This window comes from Lissotriton vulgaris, unplaced genomic scaffold, assembly GCF_964263255.1.
Source record: "Lissotriton vulgaris unplaced genomic scaffold, aLisVul1.2 SCAFFOLD_2288, whole genome shotgun sequence".
In the NCBI taxonomy this organism is placed as follows: domain Eukaryota; kingdom Metazoa; phylum Chordata; class Amphibia; order Caudata; family Salamandridae; genus Lissotriton; species Lissotriton vulgaris.
Window position 1 is genome coordinate 89,933 of NW_028253704.1, and position 16,633 is coordinate 106,565.

The following is a 16,633-nucleotide window of genomic DNA, read 5'->3' on the forward strand; positions in this document are numbered from 1 at the left end:
GGGGTGTTGCTGTTGCAAAAATGTTTCCGGATCCAGACTCACGCCTGGGGATAATTCTATGTTAAGGAATCTGCGGCCAGATACATTATTACCGAAGGTAAGTAACTCGTACTTCACTCATATAGTTTGATGCTGTCCTTGACTCAAGCAATACTGGGAGCAGGTGCCAGCATGTCTAAAATAGAGTTCACGACTCGTGGAGCTCCTAAAAGCAAAACTATTCATACTCAATCTGAAACAATGAAGCACCACCTCTTCAATATTCAAAATGATTGTGTGAGCTAGGCCTGGCAGTGGCCATGCAAAATGGATCTAGTCATTGGGTGCGAAGACGCTCCGTACTCTCAGGCAGTGGAAGGAAGACATGGACTGGTGCATGGGAGCATAAGAGTATGTGGGCCAAGTTTGTCCCAAAACGTCTGGAAAGGTGTTGTGGCCCTGGAAATTATTTAGAAGATGCGAATGATTCCCTCAGAAGATTGACTTATGATGAGCTACACTTAACCATCATGGCATATTACCAGCCTTGGTATTCCGTGCGCCGACGTTTCATTGCACCGACTGCGAGTTTCTGAGCAGAGATTCTGCCATTCTTTCTTTTACCAACTAAGCCCAGTATGATCAGTTGAATATTACCTCTTTCTCTTTCCCCTGCCTCGCTAAAAGAATGTCTCAGTGGTCCCTATGTCCATAGCCCTGTTTCATGCGGTTTCCTTGTTTTTAAGGTACAGGTGGGACCCTCTACACCTCATTTCCGTTCGCATGTGAATTTGTTGTCTGCTTGTTTTGTTTGATCTGAATAGTGTGCTGTGAAACACAATAGGAAATCATTCCTGCTCCTAAATGTACATACTCACTGATACCTTTTATTAAATACTTATGCTCTTCAGTGTTGCTCTTTACCAACAAGACCGCATGATGTAACCTGAATACCCATCACTTACTTATGCAAGACCTCAGTTTACACCTCCATCCCTTGGATTCTGTAGCTCTTTCACTGCTGCCTCTGTGGCATCCACTTTCCTCCAAGCCTTTCATTTCTTGGTGGAGTAGATCAGGACTCACCAGGGACAGAGAGTACCGGGTGGGCTGTAGAAAAGGCTCAACTTAAGATCAAAATGTCACTGTTCTCAGTCAATGGTACAGGCATTTATGGACGGGGGTGATGCAGCCAACTCTGCCTCACCCAGAATAAACTAGGTATTCAAGATGGACCGTCAAGATTAGCATTATCGGCTCTAGGCCAAAGCAGCACCGTCCTTTTGTGTACCTGAATGGCGCAAGTCTTCGATAGTAAGTTGAAGGCCCTCACCCGTTAGTGAGTCTCAGTGGTAGGTCAGTGTGCTGGTTCCCTATCCACCACACGCTGGAGCAGAGTGATTTCTCCAAGTGCAAAAAATTATTTTTGGCCTTAATGAGAGAGCCTGCTAGACTGGTCCATTTTAACTCCAGCTTGGTGTACTGAAGGCGGTAATTCCCACCTCTCTGGAAGATAACTATGTTGTTTTGCTAGGACTGTGCAGACTGCTCCAGATCAACCATGAATGTGTTAATGAGGGTAGGAGCATATTCATACCAAATAGTATGTGTGTGTATGCACGAGAGCAGCCCAAAATGTCATTTCTAGGCTGATCTGACCATTCATGCTATTTTGATCTCAATTGCCAGTGCACAGCAGACGTGGCAGTTGAATGCTAACTAGATGATTCCGCTTACCCAGCAGCTCACCTGCCATGGGCATCTCCGATGAGTCCGTGGTTTGGTTACCTTGAAATAACTTGTGTAAAACCCAGTGGAGCCATCAGATTTAATAATAACTGGACTGACCCAGACGCTGGTGCAGCCTCGGACCAAATCTAAATATAGCATCTCCTGTTGTATCCTGCTGGTTGACTGCTATTGAAGCCACATAAACCAGCTGGGAAGGCATGCCATGCAGTCAGGTGCCAGTATACACCTTTTGTATATGTAGGCACAAACTCGAGAAAGTTTTGTTGAAATTCCTGATCAACCTTTTCAGCTCCTTCTGTTGGAAATATTAGAGCTTGTGGAGGACTGAACAGTGCCCGAAGTATAATGATCGATGTTTTCTTCCATCAAATCTAGAAAGGGTCCTGCTCATTCAGTCGGCTTATTCTCTTTGCAAAACAAGCATTAGAAAAACCAATAGGTCTTGCCTATGCTTGGGCTATTGACTTTGCCAATGTCTTTTAGCCATGATGTAGAGCAGCGTGACTCACATTTATTTAAAATATATATATATATGAATCAGCCAGAGCTAGCTGTGTCATAGTGCCTTTTTTATGATGGATTTGAGCAGGCACCATGGACAATTGGAAGCAGGGTGGTAGGCTGCGGGCACTATGGACAACGGGAGAAATGGGACAAGCAACACTGACAGCAGGAGAGTGAAAAAGTTTACACACAGCTAACGCAGGGCACGTCCTATCGCTTTTTTTTCTTATGGGGAGTTGGGAAGGAAGAAGCAGCACTGACAATAGGAAGGAAGAGATCTACACAGAAAAAAGGGATTGGGGATGCAGCAACATGGACAACGGGGGATGGTAGGGAAGAAGCAAGACAGACAAGGGTGGTCAGAAGAAGCAACATGATAACAGTGGGTCGGAGGGAAGAAGCAACATGGACAACAGGGGGTCAAAGAGAAAGCAACATGGACAACCAGGGGGTGGGAGGGAAGAAACAACATGGACAACGGGGGATGGTAGGGAAGAATCAACATGGACAACGGGGGATGGTAGGGAAGAAGCAACATGGACAACGGGGGATGGTAGGGAAGAAGCAACATGGACAACGGGGGATGGTAGGGAAGAATCAACATGGACAACGGGGGATGGTAGGGAAGAAGCAAGACAGACAAGGGTGGTCAGAAGAAGCAACATGATAACAGTGGGTCGGAGGGAAGAAGCAACATGGACAACAGGGGGTCAAAGAGAAAGCAACATGGACAACCAGGGGGTGGGAGGGAAGAAACAACATGGACAACGGGGGATGGTAGGGAAGAATCAACATGGACAACGGGGGACGGTAGGGAAGAAGCAACATGGACAACGGGGGATGGTAGGGAAGAATCAACATGGACAACGGGGGATGGTAGGGAAGAAGCAAGACAGACAAGGGTGGTCAGAAGAAGCAACATGATAACAGTGGGTCGGAGGGAAGAAGCAACATGGACAACAGGGGGTCAAAGAGAAAGCAACATGGACAACCAGGGGGTGGTAGGGAAGAATCAACATGGACAACGGGGGATGGTAGGGAAGAAGCAAGACAGACGAGGGTGTTCAGAAGAAGCAACATGGTAACAGTGGGTCGGAGAGAAGAAGCAACATGGACAACAGGGGGTCAGAGAGATAGCAACATGGACAACAGGGGGTGGGAGGGAAGAATCAACATGGACAATGGAGGTGAGATGCAAAAAGCAATACGAACAACGTGCAGGAGGGAAGAAGTAATGCTGACTGAGGTGGGTGGGACAGAAGAAGCAATATAGACGAGGAAGAAAAAAGAAAAATAGTACCTGATTCCCAGCAAGAACAGCAGGAGGACTCTAATCAAAATGAAGCAATCAGTACTTGGTCCTTGCTCCACACGAAAGAAAAGGTAGTGAAACTGGCATGCACTGGCCAATTAGGAGGCAGCAAATAAGAGCGATAAGCAAGCCAATAAAACAATCTCTCAAGCAACAGCACGTGTGCACTGTCTTAGGCAAGGCCTAAAAAAGTACTCCTCGGTACAGGATTAGTATGCATTCATTATGCCTAAACTTCTTAATGTGTTCCGCACTGGGACCACTTTTTGTGCCTTCTGCCTACGCAGTCATTCTATTACTGGTCGAGCAGTAGAACAGCGGTCGGTCCCATGTCGGGGCCCTGGTGGAGCTAACTTTTACCATTGGTATGACAGTGTAGTTCTTTTGGAATCTGTGTACCTTTTCTATGCGAATCAGAGATGTTCAGTCACTGGTAGTGTTTGTTTAATTCGTTTGAGTTTGTTCAACATATTGCTTAAAAATGAGGTTTGTTTGGCAGGGAGGGTTGCAGTGTTCTAGTGTACGGCTGCGCGTGAGGAACGACTTCTCTGTTTATTTCCTTTCACTGGGGTGAATGGTTGTCCATTTCAGGGCCTGAACGTGACTGGAGTTCTTCGACACTTATGTAGATTTGATGCAGTGAGTTTTAATATAAATTCTTAGGTTAGAATCATCCCAACCCATATCATTTTCATCTTTTCTTGTGGACGAACAGGTTTGTACGTCGTCGGTGTGATTGTGCATCATTGGTAGTAGAGGAGTTAGGTCTTTGCTTCTTTCCTTAATTTGAGTTGCTCTTTGGTATGTATTGTGTTTGCAGAGAAGTTCCATCATTTTGCAGATGGTGCAGAGACGTTGTTCTTGCAATAGCCAACTTCTTTTTAGGGGCGATGATCACCCTTATACTAGTCTAGAATTGTGTATTCTGAATGTTTTGGGGATTTAGCTAGGATGAAAAGAGCTGTTCTATTTAGGCTAACTTGAATTGAAAGGCTGTAAGTATTGTGTGGAAACTCAATTGCACATGGCTCAGAATTGGAGGGGAATGCAAGCGCTCTTCTAATGTGACTGTCTATAAATAGCTGTGTAGAACCCCCTTCTCGGGATGCTACCAACGTCCCAGTCCCCGGTTTACACTGTGGCAGAGCGCTGTGAAGTGGTCCCAAGGCGCCTAGCGCTCCACATAATATGGCCATCTGAAAGCAGTCTAGATTAAAGATTCCGTCTCGTCGTCTGCCAGCTTCCCCGCCTTGGTTTTCTTCCGAGTTGGCCAGGGAGAGCCTGGACCGCCCCTCCGGGCTCTGGAGCTCGTTCAGGGTTCCTCCCTCGCTCATTCCATTCCAGCCGCTAACCCTGCCAGACGCCAGTGCCGAGAGCCGAGCGGGGCTCTGCGGGGAGGGCGGGAGCAGCTCCTAGGGCCGGCCAGCATTGCCTTTCCTGCTCCGCGCCAGTAAAGCCCTCTCTGGAGGGGCTGCTGGCGGGTCCCTGCAGCAACGTCTTCAGCCGAACTCCCCCTGTGGGAAGGTTCTGGGGCGCAGTGCACGGGACGCCTGCCCAAGTGTCTGTGAGAGATCGGGGCCAAATCTCGGAGCAGCTATAGGACAAACCGGTCATTGCTTGAGCCTCGAAATGTTCTCCCCGTCGTAACTGGACATCTGGGCTTACTTTGGGACCAGGAAAGGAGTCGAATTGTCAGGTAGGATGGGCTGACTCGCGCCGGTCCGCGCCTGGCCGCCGTGCCCCCTTCCCCCTAAGCAAGTCACGCTGTTTAAAGGTGGTTGCTCTGTTAACTCCTTTTTGAGCTGAGAAAGGTGAAACAATTCCTGTCGCTGAAAGTTCGATTCCGACTGTGTGTCTGACCTCAGCACTGCACAGGACATCCACGCTGGGTTTCAGCGCGTCTTATACCTATTCTTTCTGCACACAAGTCCAGCTCCATTGCAGTACCCTGGCGCTCTTTGCTATTTTCTGAGGAATTGTCTTCTCACTTTCCCATCATCAGGGATACTCGGTTAAAAGCGTCCAATCCCGTCTCTCCTCACGCTCTTCATCCGTCTGTCACCCTCCTCTTCCTCCTTCAGGCTTTCCACAGAGGGTGTGAGGTCACGGAAAGCGAGACGAGTTAAGTACTAACACAAGCAAATTGTAAGTTACAATATAATTTGCCTGTGTTCCTGCTTGTGTCTGTTTTGCTCAGCCGTTTTTTGTTGTCAGTGCGCTTTTGCCACGCAGTTGTGAAATCATGACTAATTTTCGGCATCTTGGGGGAGGCATGTTCTTAAAACCCGCGAGCAGCAGCAGAGGGGCGGAGACGGGCTTGCGGCCGTCGGGCGAAGGCGAGGGTTTATTTAGACTAGTCTGGCTGGCAGCGGTTGGTTAACCCCTCGGGGCATCGTAACCTCGCCTGCCTTTTATCCTGAAACTGTAAGCGGCATTTTGAGGCGACACACACATTCTTCTGATGTCATTGTGGCCAAACTGCGAAAAAGGACGACCGCGTGTGTTCTGATTTCACCTGCGTGATTTGTGGCATGTGCCGGGCCTTTTTGACGAGGACGCGCGTATAAGCATGTAAAGTTGGTGCTCCCGCTCCACACTGTCCTTCAGACCTGTGTTTTGAGGAAGGCCAGCCAGCATCTGTGTGTGGATATAATAAAGGCGCGTGTGTCCGTGACAGACTGGAACCAGCTGTTGCGTGTTCAAGTTGCATTACCCATGCAGATGCTGAAGGAAAGCGCGTCTGTGCGTTACATTTACTTCTAGGGAAGGCTGAGTAATGTTACATGCAGATGTTTCTGGCCGGTGTGAGTGAGGCATGTGTTTTTGGAATGGCACGTAAAGGGGAGTGCTCGGAGTGTCTCTGGGGGTGGAGTGACGGAGGGGAAGCGCGAGTGGGTGATTTAAAGTACAGACCCATTGGAAGCACCGTCATAGCACCCTCTGGTGACGAGGTCTTAGACTCCTGTGCTGCATTTATTGCAATAGCCACAGTTCACTTTTCTTCATCTCAGGGCAGCCCAGGGCTTCAATTGGGCCGGGTTCTGATGGGTCTCAGACCCGGAAGTAATTAGAAACGCGTATTGAAACGGGTCCCTATATTGGGCCCTGTATTCATGTCCTGACCTTAACTTTCTAGGCAAAAGCACTAATCGATTGACTGTAAACAACCGTAAAGTAATTCATGTCAGCAGTACAACCCCTGTTTATACTTCATGTGGTTATGTCTAATTGTAAAGCACACTGCCATCCGGCTGGGTATTCCGGCGCTATTGCCGGTGCAAAACTAGACTTTGTTGAAATGGCGTACCGATGTGTGCACCATTTTATGACACACGTTTTTCCAATTAATACACGCCGATGTCATGCTAGCCTTCAGTAGAGTTTCTTATCATTACACGCCTTTTCCAAGTACACGCTGATGTCAGGCTAGCTTTTTGTAGATTTTCGGCTTACAACATGCCGCGCCAACATGGGATGAACATCCCTTTCCCGCTCCAATAGGCAGTAAGAAAGAGCAAGAATAGATACACATTTGGTAATGTGACTACATGTAGCGCCCAGTGTTCCATTAGAATTACAAGGGGATACGATTTTAATTAATTTTTTCCACTCTCGCACCCTTTCCGTTTGTTTAGACTGCAATCCGGTTGACTATTTAGCAACCCACCACGAAAGATCTGCTGACACTGTAAAGTTACCATACTACCAAGATTGAGGACACCTTGACCAAATTTAAAAGTTATTAGTCCTTAGCATCGTTGCCCATCCTAGTAAGTTTCCCCACTTATTTATAATTTTACTTACAGGACAGTAATTGTCCCGTCATGATACATGATTACATTTCATTGCAGATATTTTAGGAGCATCTTCGCTGCCCACCCCGGACGGCCATTCACAGCCGTTTCTATAGTGGGTACCATTTTCGCATACCTACTACCTGATTCACCATGATACTAGGCACACCGAACGCAATTCATTATTTTTTTATGTGCTCCACACTAACTGTTGTCCTGATGAAGACTCCACAATGAGGAACTAATAACCCTTCACGTCTCGGGGTTGAAACGTAGACTACCATACACCCTCAAACCATAGGAACAGAAGATATTGATTTATCGTGACCTGTGTGTTATGATTATAGGGAACTATGGACCTAATTTAGGCTGTAAAGGTTCAACTGTATATAACAAGAGAATGTGTTCATGTCACATCACCTTAACCCAGTCCCCCACCTACTTTATAACTCCCATTCCCCCTAATACCTTCCTTTCTCTTTTCACTGAGAGCACTGTAAATATCACAAAAAATGTATCAAAAGTAGTTCCATGGATCTGTATTAATGCTTTGATTAACAAGAGTATTGAACGAATGTTCCATTTTGGATAATAAATTGATGTTCTAAAAGTGATATATGGATCAATATGGATGCTCTGAATCACAAGATCAATGTGTAACCTTTTTCTACATTTTGTAATTAAATATGTTGACTTGAACTTAAAACAATCTTCCTTTGGTGAATCATTGATGTAAATATGCCATAGGGACTACCTTGACCCTTCTCCAACCGTACTGACCACTCGGTGGAGTCTCCTAAAGATATGTTCTTTCCGAAGATCATGACTTTTGTCTTGTAAGTGTTAAGTTTGAACCATTTGGTTTTCATGCTGTCTGATCTTTCAGTCATACAGGTGGCAAGATTGGTCAGTGGGTGTAGGTCTTCTCCGAGAGGAAAAGTGTAAGATGGGTATTGTTGGCGTACAATAGGCCTTTAATGTCTTGGTTGTGGCTGATGCTTACTAGTGGGATCCTGTAGATGTTAAAAGGGGTCAGGCTCAATGAGTATCATCTGTGGGACAGCACATATGAGGTTGCTTGCATCTAAAGAGTATGGGGTCATCCTGACTGGCAGTGTCCTACTAGTAAGGAAGGAGTATACCCAGCAGAGAGCGGGTCCTTGAATTCCAATTCCAAGCAAGCAACGGATGAGGTGGATTACCATGTTGAATGCCACAGAGTGGTCTAGGGCAATGACAGCAGCTGTTTCTCCTCTATCCACATCATACGGATATTGACTTTGGCAACAATGAGTGCTGTCTCCATGCTGTGGCCGGGTGCAAAGATGGAATGAGTGATATCAAGGAGTTGATGGTTGGTAAGATGGTTGGTGAGGTGCATGTTAAGTTTTTCCAGAACTTTAGCCTGGTACTTTAACTGGGAGGTCTGTTTGTAGTTGGCAAGTGTCATTGGATCTGCAAAAGGCATCTTCAGGAGGGGGAGAACTGTGGTGTATTTCCATGTCTGTAAAGGTGCTAGAAGAGATGGAGACATTTAGAATCGGGGTGAGCGCATGCTTATTGGTTATAGTCCTTTGCTGAAGATATGGGGGAGGGGAGGAACAGGTCAAAGGGGGCTCCAGAGAGTATGTTCTACCTGGTGGAGTAGGTTTTGTCATTGGAGACAGTGGGCCTAGTGGTCAGAGTGGTTACCTTCGCCAAGATAAAGATTTGTGTATCTAAGACTGTTGGCTCTGGTAAGGGTCGAAGTTGTATATGGTGGTGTCGTGCTGCACAATAACTGAGAGCTTGTCGCAGAGGTCCAGAGAAGGGGTGATGCTGTTGGAGTCGGCCGCTGAGGAGGAAAAATCTTTCACAATGGTGAAGAACATTTTGCTGCTGTTGGTGCTGGCATTAGTGCAGTGTGGGAACTGTGCAGAATTGTTCTATGGATTTGCCTGTGGTAACAGCTCAGTGCAAATTTGAAGGTGTTCCTGTCTGCATTGTATTTGCTCATTCTCCATTGGTGTTCCAGTTGCTTTCAGTGGTACTTCGCTAACCTGAGTTCCTCAGTGTACCTGCTGACTTGTGGTCTGGATCTTGTGTTTTTGTTGGGCTTGAGGGGAACTAATGTGAGTGTAGACATGGATCCAATTGTTGAGGTTGGTGATGGAGTTGGATAGGCTGCTGTTGTGTTCAGTCTGGTGTTCTAATGAGTATGGTTGTCTAGTATTCCTCTGGGATGTTCCAATTTCAGTGGGCTAGAATGGCAGTAGCAGTTCTGAATCGGTGCAGAACTGGAATGGTGAATGTGATGAGGGTGTGATCGGTTCAGGTGATGGGCATGGGTTTGTTGACTGAGATGTTGTTGAAAGTGGTTCAAATTGGATCCAGGAGATGACTGGTGGAGTGTGTGGGTCTTCTCACATGTCTGGTGAGGCGGAGTTTACCTAGGTCTTCGAGGAGTGGGGCCATGTTTGGGTCAGCATGGTCTTATAGGTGGGCGTTCCTCTCTCCGAGGAGGCTGAAGGAGTTTGAGCTTTGTTTTATGTCTTCTTGCATTTTCTAAGATTGTTTGCTTTTTCCAGATGTTGCGTTTCTCTAGATTGTTTTTGTAAGCGATGTATGAGTTTTGTGTAATGCATATTGTGAACGGAGGCATCTCTGGGTGTCTGAGTAAGTTTGCATTGTGATATTCCTAGTTTTTTGCCCTGAGCTGCACTATCAGGGCAGCACTTTCTGCTGTTCAAAATGGCTACTTTTCAACCATTCCTATAAAAATCAGAAATTGACCTGCCACAATTGAGAACATTGGAGTTGAGGCAAAAGATAGTGCGAGTTGCTCACAGTGCTGGTCAGTGGGTCATAACGGTCATAAAAGTGTGCGAAGGAAATGCAGAGCTCTCAAAATCTGAACAGCACCAAAGGAAGCGAGAATGCAGTACTTACAGATCAGTGGGTGAGTTGTGTGTGGGAATGTTGGATTGGAGGAGACAACATAAAGTACGTGCTGAAGGATAAAGTGAGAAGACTGCGCTGACAAGAAAAGAGAGGAGTATGAAATATGCAGATTAGTGATCATCTATTTACACAGTACTTAATCTGATCCATTAATTTGGTTCATGGAAGCAGTTCGAACTTCTCCGAGCACTTTCCCCTTAGTCCATCTCGACTCAGTCCCCTAGCTTACCTCGAAGATGTGAAGTACATCAAGAGAGGTTGGAGATGTGGAGATGGTTTGTGTTTAAAGGCAGATACTGTGGAAGTGGCCGACGACCAAATGCATTCTTCCGTCAAACTCTCTGAATCCCCAGTTCTCACAGGAAGGTGCATAGAAATCGGTGAATTTGTCTCTTTTGTCCTTGTTGTGCCCATGTCTCAGTTTTGGCTCATTTTGAACCTATTGGGTGGGCATTGACTGCCATGCATTAACCTTGGTTTCCTCTCTTGCTTCAGTCTGGTTGACCACGCAGAACCATAGCACGCTGGTGACGGAACGGAGCGCTGTGCCCTTCCTGCCCGTAAATCCAGAGTACTCCGCTACGCGCAATCAGGTAAGACAGTGTCATATCAGTTGGCACTCTCTGCCATGCTGTCCCAGATTGTAACTACTCTTTTGCATTGCTGTGCCTTATCTGTTATATATATCCTAGTGTGATAGCTTGCACAATATATTGTAGTCTCAACTACAATGTTTCAATATGTTCCTACATTGTGTAGGGTGTATTTTATTTCACGAGCAGCGTTACATTAGTGTTGTATGTTATATTATGGTATATATCACATTGTCCCGTTATCACATAACAACTGGGCACTGCCATTGCCTTTCAAACCTTGGTATAGTCTAAAGTCGCCTGCTTCAAACTCCTGCGTATTTTTTTACCTTTGTGTCCTTCAAACACCCTTCTTCTTTTTATTTTATTTGTTATTTAGCCAGCATTTTGTCTACCATTCTTTGAAGCGATTAACTTAAATCCTTTGTACTGCTGGTTTTTGCTTCTACATGCTTTAGAAATCTTTAGTGTGCATGTACACACCCCTTCAGAGATTGCGCTCAGGTTTCCGTCGCCTCATCAGTTTATCCTGATCTCATTCAGTCTGCCTGATTCAAAGCACTACAAACCCAGTGGATCACCATAGCGCTGTCCTGGATTCACTGTGGTGAATTATTAATAAAGAATAGTTGGCCAGGTCAGTACTAACGGGCAAATTATGAGCCTTACATGAAAACCAGCGTAGTGATACCCTACCCAGAATTACTAGTACTGCAGAGTGCCATGATGACTGGCTGTATAGTACTGCACCCTTAAGGGTTTGGACCCTTGGAATGAGAATTAGCTGCCGAAATCCGTGTTTGCACCACAAATTCTACAAGTTTAATCCATGCCAGAGAATTTTCCTTGATTACATTCCATTACCTTCCCACTGGCGATATTTGTTTGGGGAAAATCCTGACGTTTTTTCTTACAATTTGTAATCTTGATTCAACGGCGTACTGAGGTGTGAGGTGCAGTGGCGTAGCTAGAGCTTCTGGCACCCGGGGCTATGGCTCAGATTGCCGCCCATGGCAGGCAGCGGGGGTGGGGGGATGCTGGGTAAAAAGATCGGCAAGCACTTGAAAGAGGTCCAAGAGACATGTGGTTTAACCGCTAATAGTTACCTCGATCATGCAAGTTAGATGCACATACATGACACGGGCCAAGGCTACACAGTTGAATACATCGGCAGTACAAAGACATACAATTGATGGACGGACTGCAGAACAAAAGAAAACATTCACCCCCACTCCATGGATCTGAGTTAAATCCATCATTCTTTTGCTCACCATGACACCAGAGGTTCAGACTTGGTCATATGCAAATCAAGACTGATTTACTCTTACTTTCTGCCATAACTTACCTCCCACTGTTGTGGTGTTGGTTGCGGACGGAGGGGACCGCAACACTTTCTCTGCCTTACGCCGCTTGAGTGCTGTTCCTGCCATCGGACTCCATCCGGACTGCATTTCCCGGTGTTCCCTGTGTTGCGCATCTTGCCAGCGTCACCAGGAAAGCGCCAGGAGGCGGTTTACAACCGCATAAGGGCTCCCACAGCGCGGGCAGGCCCGTCCGCGCTCGTCAGCGGCGGGTAGAGGCTGGGCTGGGCCATCCCTCTAACACCTCTATTGGAACCCAAGTACGCAGTTGCAATTGACTTTGGACATAAGGGGGGCTCTTCTCCCACTTGACAGGGATTGACTTGTTAACGGATTGAGTTGTTATTAATGCTAGCTACTTATCTCGCAAATTGACAAATTCTATTTGAGGTTATGAGCAAAGCACTACGTAGGGGGGGGGGGGGCAGGGTCAGGTGTGGTGGGGACCCTAGATGCCTTTCTCTTACGGGCAGAATCTGTGTTAATACACGAAATTGAGCTAACAGAACGGAGGCTGTCATTAGATCCATCATATCCATTTGTAGGGCACGTTCCAGTGCCAGAGTCTCCAGCTTGTATAGCCATGAGCCCCAGCTCGTATAGCCATGAGCCCACAAACCTCGCCTGGGACGGTAGCTAGCTCACAGTTGGGTACCTCCCATTCTTGTCAAGTGGTAAACACCCCCTGTCGGACCCCCCCTCTCTCCTTCCAACATGCGCACCAGGCAGCAAAAGTTACAAGCTCCCAAAGGAAATGATCAAACAAAGAAAAGGAAAGCGCGCAGTGCCCCTAAAGCTAGCCGTTACGTTTCAAAGCAGGCAAAGAGTAGGAATATAGTTTCTGGGGAGAGAGGGTCCAAAATTCCATCCATTGACACTGATAACACAAAGGGGGGCGAGATTAGCTCTGTTCCACCTGCTCCGTCGAACGGACACCCTGACCCCTTGAGGGCCCAAGAGGAACTCTTATAACCACTGGAAGAAAAACTTTTAACCCTGATCAATCCCGTTATGTCCAAATTAGAAGCAATTGACCAGAGGCTGAGCTACACTGAGAAGCACTTATCTAAAGACCGACTCGATATTCCCGGAAATAGTCAAACTGAAAATTCAGCCATCAGAGAGACAAGAACCTCACCTAGATCACCACGAGCTAATAGGGCTCGTCCTTCATCTTCCACGGTAATCCCCCCCAAACCTTTCTACATTGCATGCACAGACTGGAAGGGAGAGGCCAAAGGGCCCAGTAGGGAGACTAGAGGGATTGGGAGTGGCCTCGCCGGCAGCTATTTCCCTGCACCTTCACCCGAGGCGTCTCCACACACCATCATACTAGCAAATGTTCAGAAACTCCAACCTAGAGAAGAGGAACATTGGTCCTCACTTAAGAATAAGACCCTCCACTTTTTGAATACTAAGACAGGGCTTGGGAACCATCTCTTTGCAGAGTTCAAGATGGTGAGAAGTGTTGCATGGGTAGGACATTCTGACAAAGGTCTGGATGGTGATTGTGTAGTCTTAAGCTTTAGGTCCCCAAACATGGTTCACTGTATCTTGGATAGGGCAGCCCCCTTTAGGGATAGCATAGAGGCTATTAGTATTCTCCTGTTGGGTTACTTTTATCAACCTGGTATGTATCCCAGGGTTCCAAGGGAGAGGACAATCTCGAACTCGTCAGGGCCTAACAAGCGTGCAGCCCTGACCTCCAATAGATTTAAGGTGCTTAGCACGTTGGAGGAAAACGACTGACTACATTTAAAAACTGATTCTAATATCTATGGGGATAGGGCACCCAAGGGATCAAGAGATATTACAAACATAACGACTAACCGTAGTCAAGGGGTCCCAATACCAATATTAACCAATGCATCTGAGGGCCCAAATAACCGGGAGGATCAAACAGGGGTGCACCGTGCAAGTAAGGTCACAAAGCACATCGTGTGGTCAGTGCTGGGCAAAATTGCTTCCAACTTAACTCCTAGTGTTAATCGGTTTTATCATAACAGCAATCCTATCCCTTGTCCTTGGTTTCATGGAATATTGCCGGGCTAAAAAGTAAACTAACGTCCTTAGACTGGCTCTCCTTTATTGACAATAATGATGTCATAATGTTTCAGGAATCGTGGTTAGTGCAGCCGGAGTTTAGACAAGGCTATCTAAACTTTTTTAAGCCTGCTATTCCCAGCCAGCGGGGCAGACCAATGGGGGGCCTAATTACTTGGATAAGACAGGATGACCGGTACAAAGTCAAACAGATGGATTCAGAGAGCAGCGACATTTTAATAATCAAAGTCCAAACCCCGGAACTTAAGAACGTCTTTCTTTTTAATATCTATGCAAGAGAGAAGCCTAGGGATAAAGCTTCAGATATTGTTGCCCTGTTAGATTCCTATCTTGATTACTGCAATGAATTGGGAAATATTCTAGTAGCGGGAGACTTCAATTGCTGTTTCGAACCTCTTGGCAGCATTGATGTAGATCTTGCCCTTGAGGAAGACCTTTCTTGGGATATCCCACAACTATCCCTACCTCCCATTAAAAAGTGGACGGAAGCTGCATTACAACTCAAAGTATTCTGTCTAGAACAAGGGTTAAGGGCAGCGAATGGGAGGACGAAATCTGATAAGTAGGGCGCTCCCACATTCAATAGTGAACTGAGAAGTAGTCGCATAAGACTGTATACTTTTTAGTAAAGAAAATTGGTCTTTTGTCAAGGATATGGTTGTTATGGAAAGGGTGGAAAGCGATCACAATCACCTGGTATTGTCTCTTCACTTGCTAGGAAGTTACTCCCCAGAAGTCAGTTCAGTAGGTACGGAAAAACACCTTAGCAACGACATGAGGAGAGTAAAATGGTCGAACTGCCTCAATAAAGAGGATCATTTAGCGGTTATGAGCGAGATCGTCTCCGAGGCTACAGTTGACCTCCAAAACTGTGTTTCTCACCAGGAAATGGAGTCTAAAGTTATCTCCATCCATATCAAACTTTTTGATAAGCTGAAGGGCTTTTTTACAACTAAACTACAATATCCCAAGAATAGGGCCAAACCACGGGTTGAAACATGGTATGGGAAATCCTGGCCTCCGAGTCCTTAATAGAATTGAAACTTACTAGCACCGATGGCTAGGAAAAATTTCATTCTATTGCAGGACCGGAGGCTTCGGATTATGTCGGTTCAAAGCTTGTCGACAACCAAACTAGCCACCTCCAGCACTGGTTTGAAATAAAACTGTTTAAAAGTGGAATCTGACGACCAATCGGCCGCTCGCATCAGATCTTCCAATCGCGCCCCAAGGGCGAATGCTTTAGAAGCCATAGCGCCTCGCGCTGAATGAGCACCAAACTGCTTAGTGTCAATCCTCGCCTCCTGCATTACCCAACGCACCCAGCGGACGATAGTCGGGGAAGAAACAGCCTTCTACGGCTTACGTAGAGCAATGAGAAGCTGTCTTTCGCCCGGAGGGCGGGTATCTTCAGTGGCATCTTTGTAAGATCGGAGGCACTGTACAACGCACAGTTTAGGGGAGTCCGGGAAGGCCGGATACGAGATGACTCTCGTGTTGGAGTTAGTCCGCCTACTGAGCATGAAACATACCCCATCAGGAGAAAAAACTCTGACCGAGATATCCAATGCTCGTACATCTGAGGCTCTCCTGCAGGAAACGAGGCATAACAGCATGGCCAATTTAGCCGTTAGCTCCTTGCGAGTCAAAACCCTATTCGGTTGCCATGACCGAAACAAAGTCAGAACCCTGTTCACATCCCAAAGGGCAGAGTAGCGAAGCTCTGGGGGTAGCGAAAGCCGAATCCCCCTCTGCAGCCCACACACCAGGCGATGCTCTCCCACCGGGGAACCTTGCAAAAGTGCATGAGCCGCTGAGATTGATGACCGATGGACATGTTCGAGGCATGTGGGCTGCTGACATTCATATCTGTGCATAGATCGCCGCCTAGTGTTGGGTCCGGATGATTGCACATTGTTGTCCTGGAAGAGTCTTCGAAGTATCACGAGATAGGTGGCTCCTCCCCGGACTACAGTGCGCATGGGCATCCTCTCCATCCTCAGATTGTTTTTTTCCGCCATTGGGTTCGGATGTACTTTCTTAACTCAAGTTCGGAATCGATATAAAACACTTTGTCACAAGGCCAAAAGGCCTTCGGGGCGTCGGTATTGTCTTTGCGTTCGGTGCCACGTACTTGTTCCAGTTCTTCGAGCTGGACGTCGAAAGCCGCTTGCCTTTTTCGACACCAAAGGCCCCATCAACGATCGACGATGGAACGGAGCCCGTTCAAACGATGCCCCGTTTGCAACTCTAAATACCCTCACATCGATGTGCACCCGGTGTGCAATAAATGCCTATCCCCGGACCATGACGAGACCAGCTGCATGGCCTGTT

At 46.8% G+C, this 16,633-nt stretch overlaps 1 protein-coding gene across 1 annotated transcript in view; it reads left to right on the forward strand.

The window, feature by feature from the left end:
* Nucleotides 1-16,633, forward strand: part of GIT1 (GIT ArfGAP 1) — a gene marked incomplete at its 5' end in the record, with an annotated part of 206,661 nt that overhangs the window by 76,849 nt on the left and 113,179 nt on the right. The window contains one exon of the mRNA XM_086951454.1: nt 10,777-10,874. Within this exon, the coding sequence (XP_086807580.1) occupies nt 10,777-10,874 (98 nt within the window). The remainder of the gene's footprint in view (nt 1-10,776; nt 10,875-16,633) is intronic.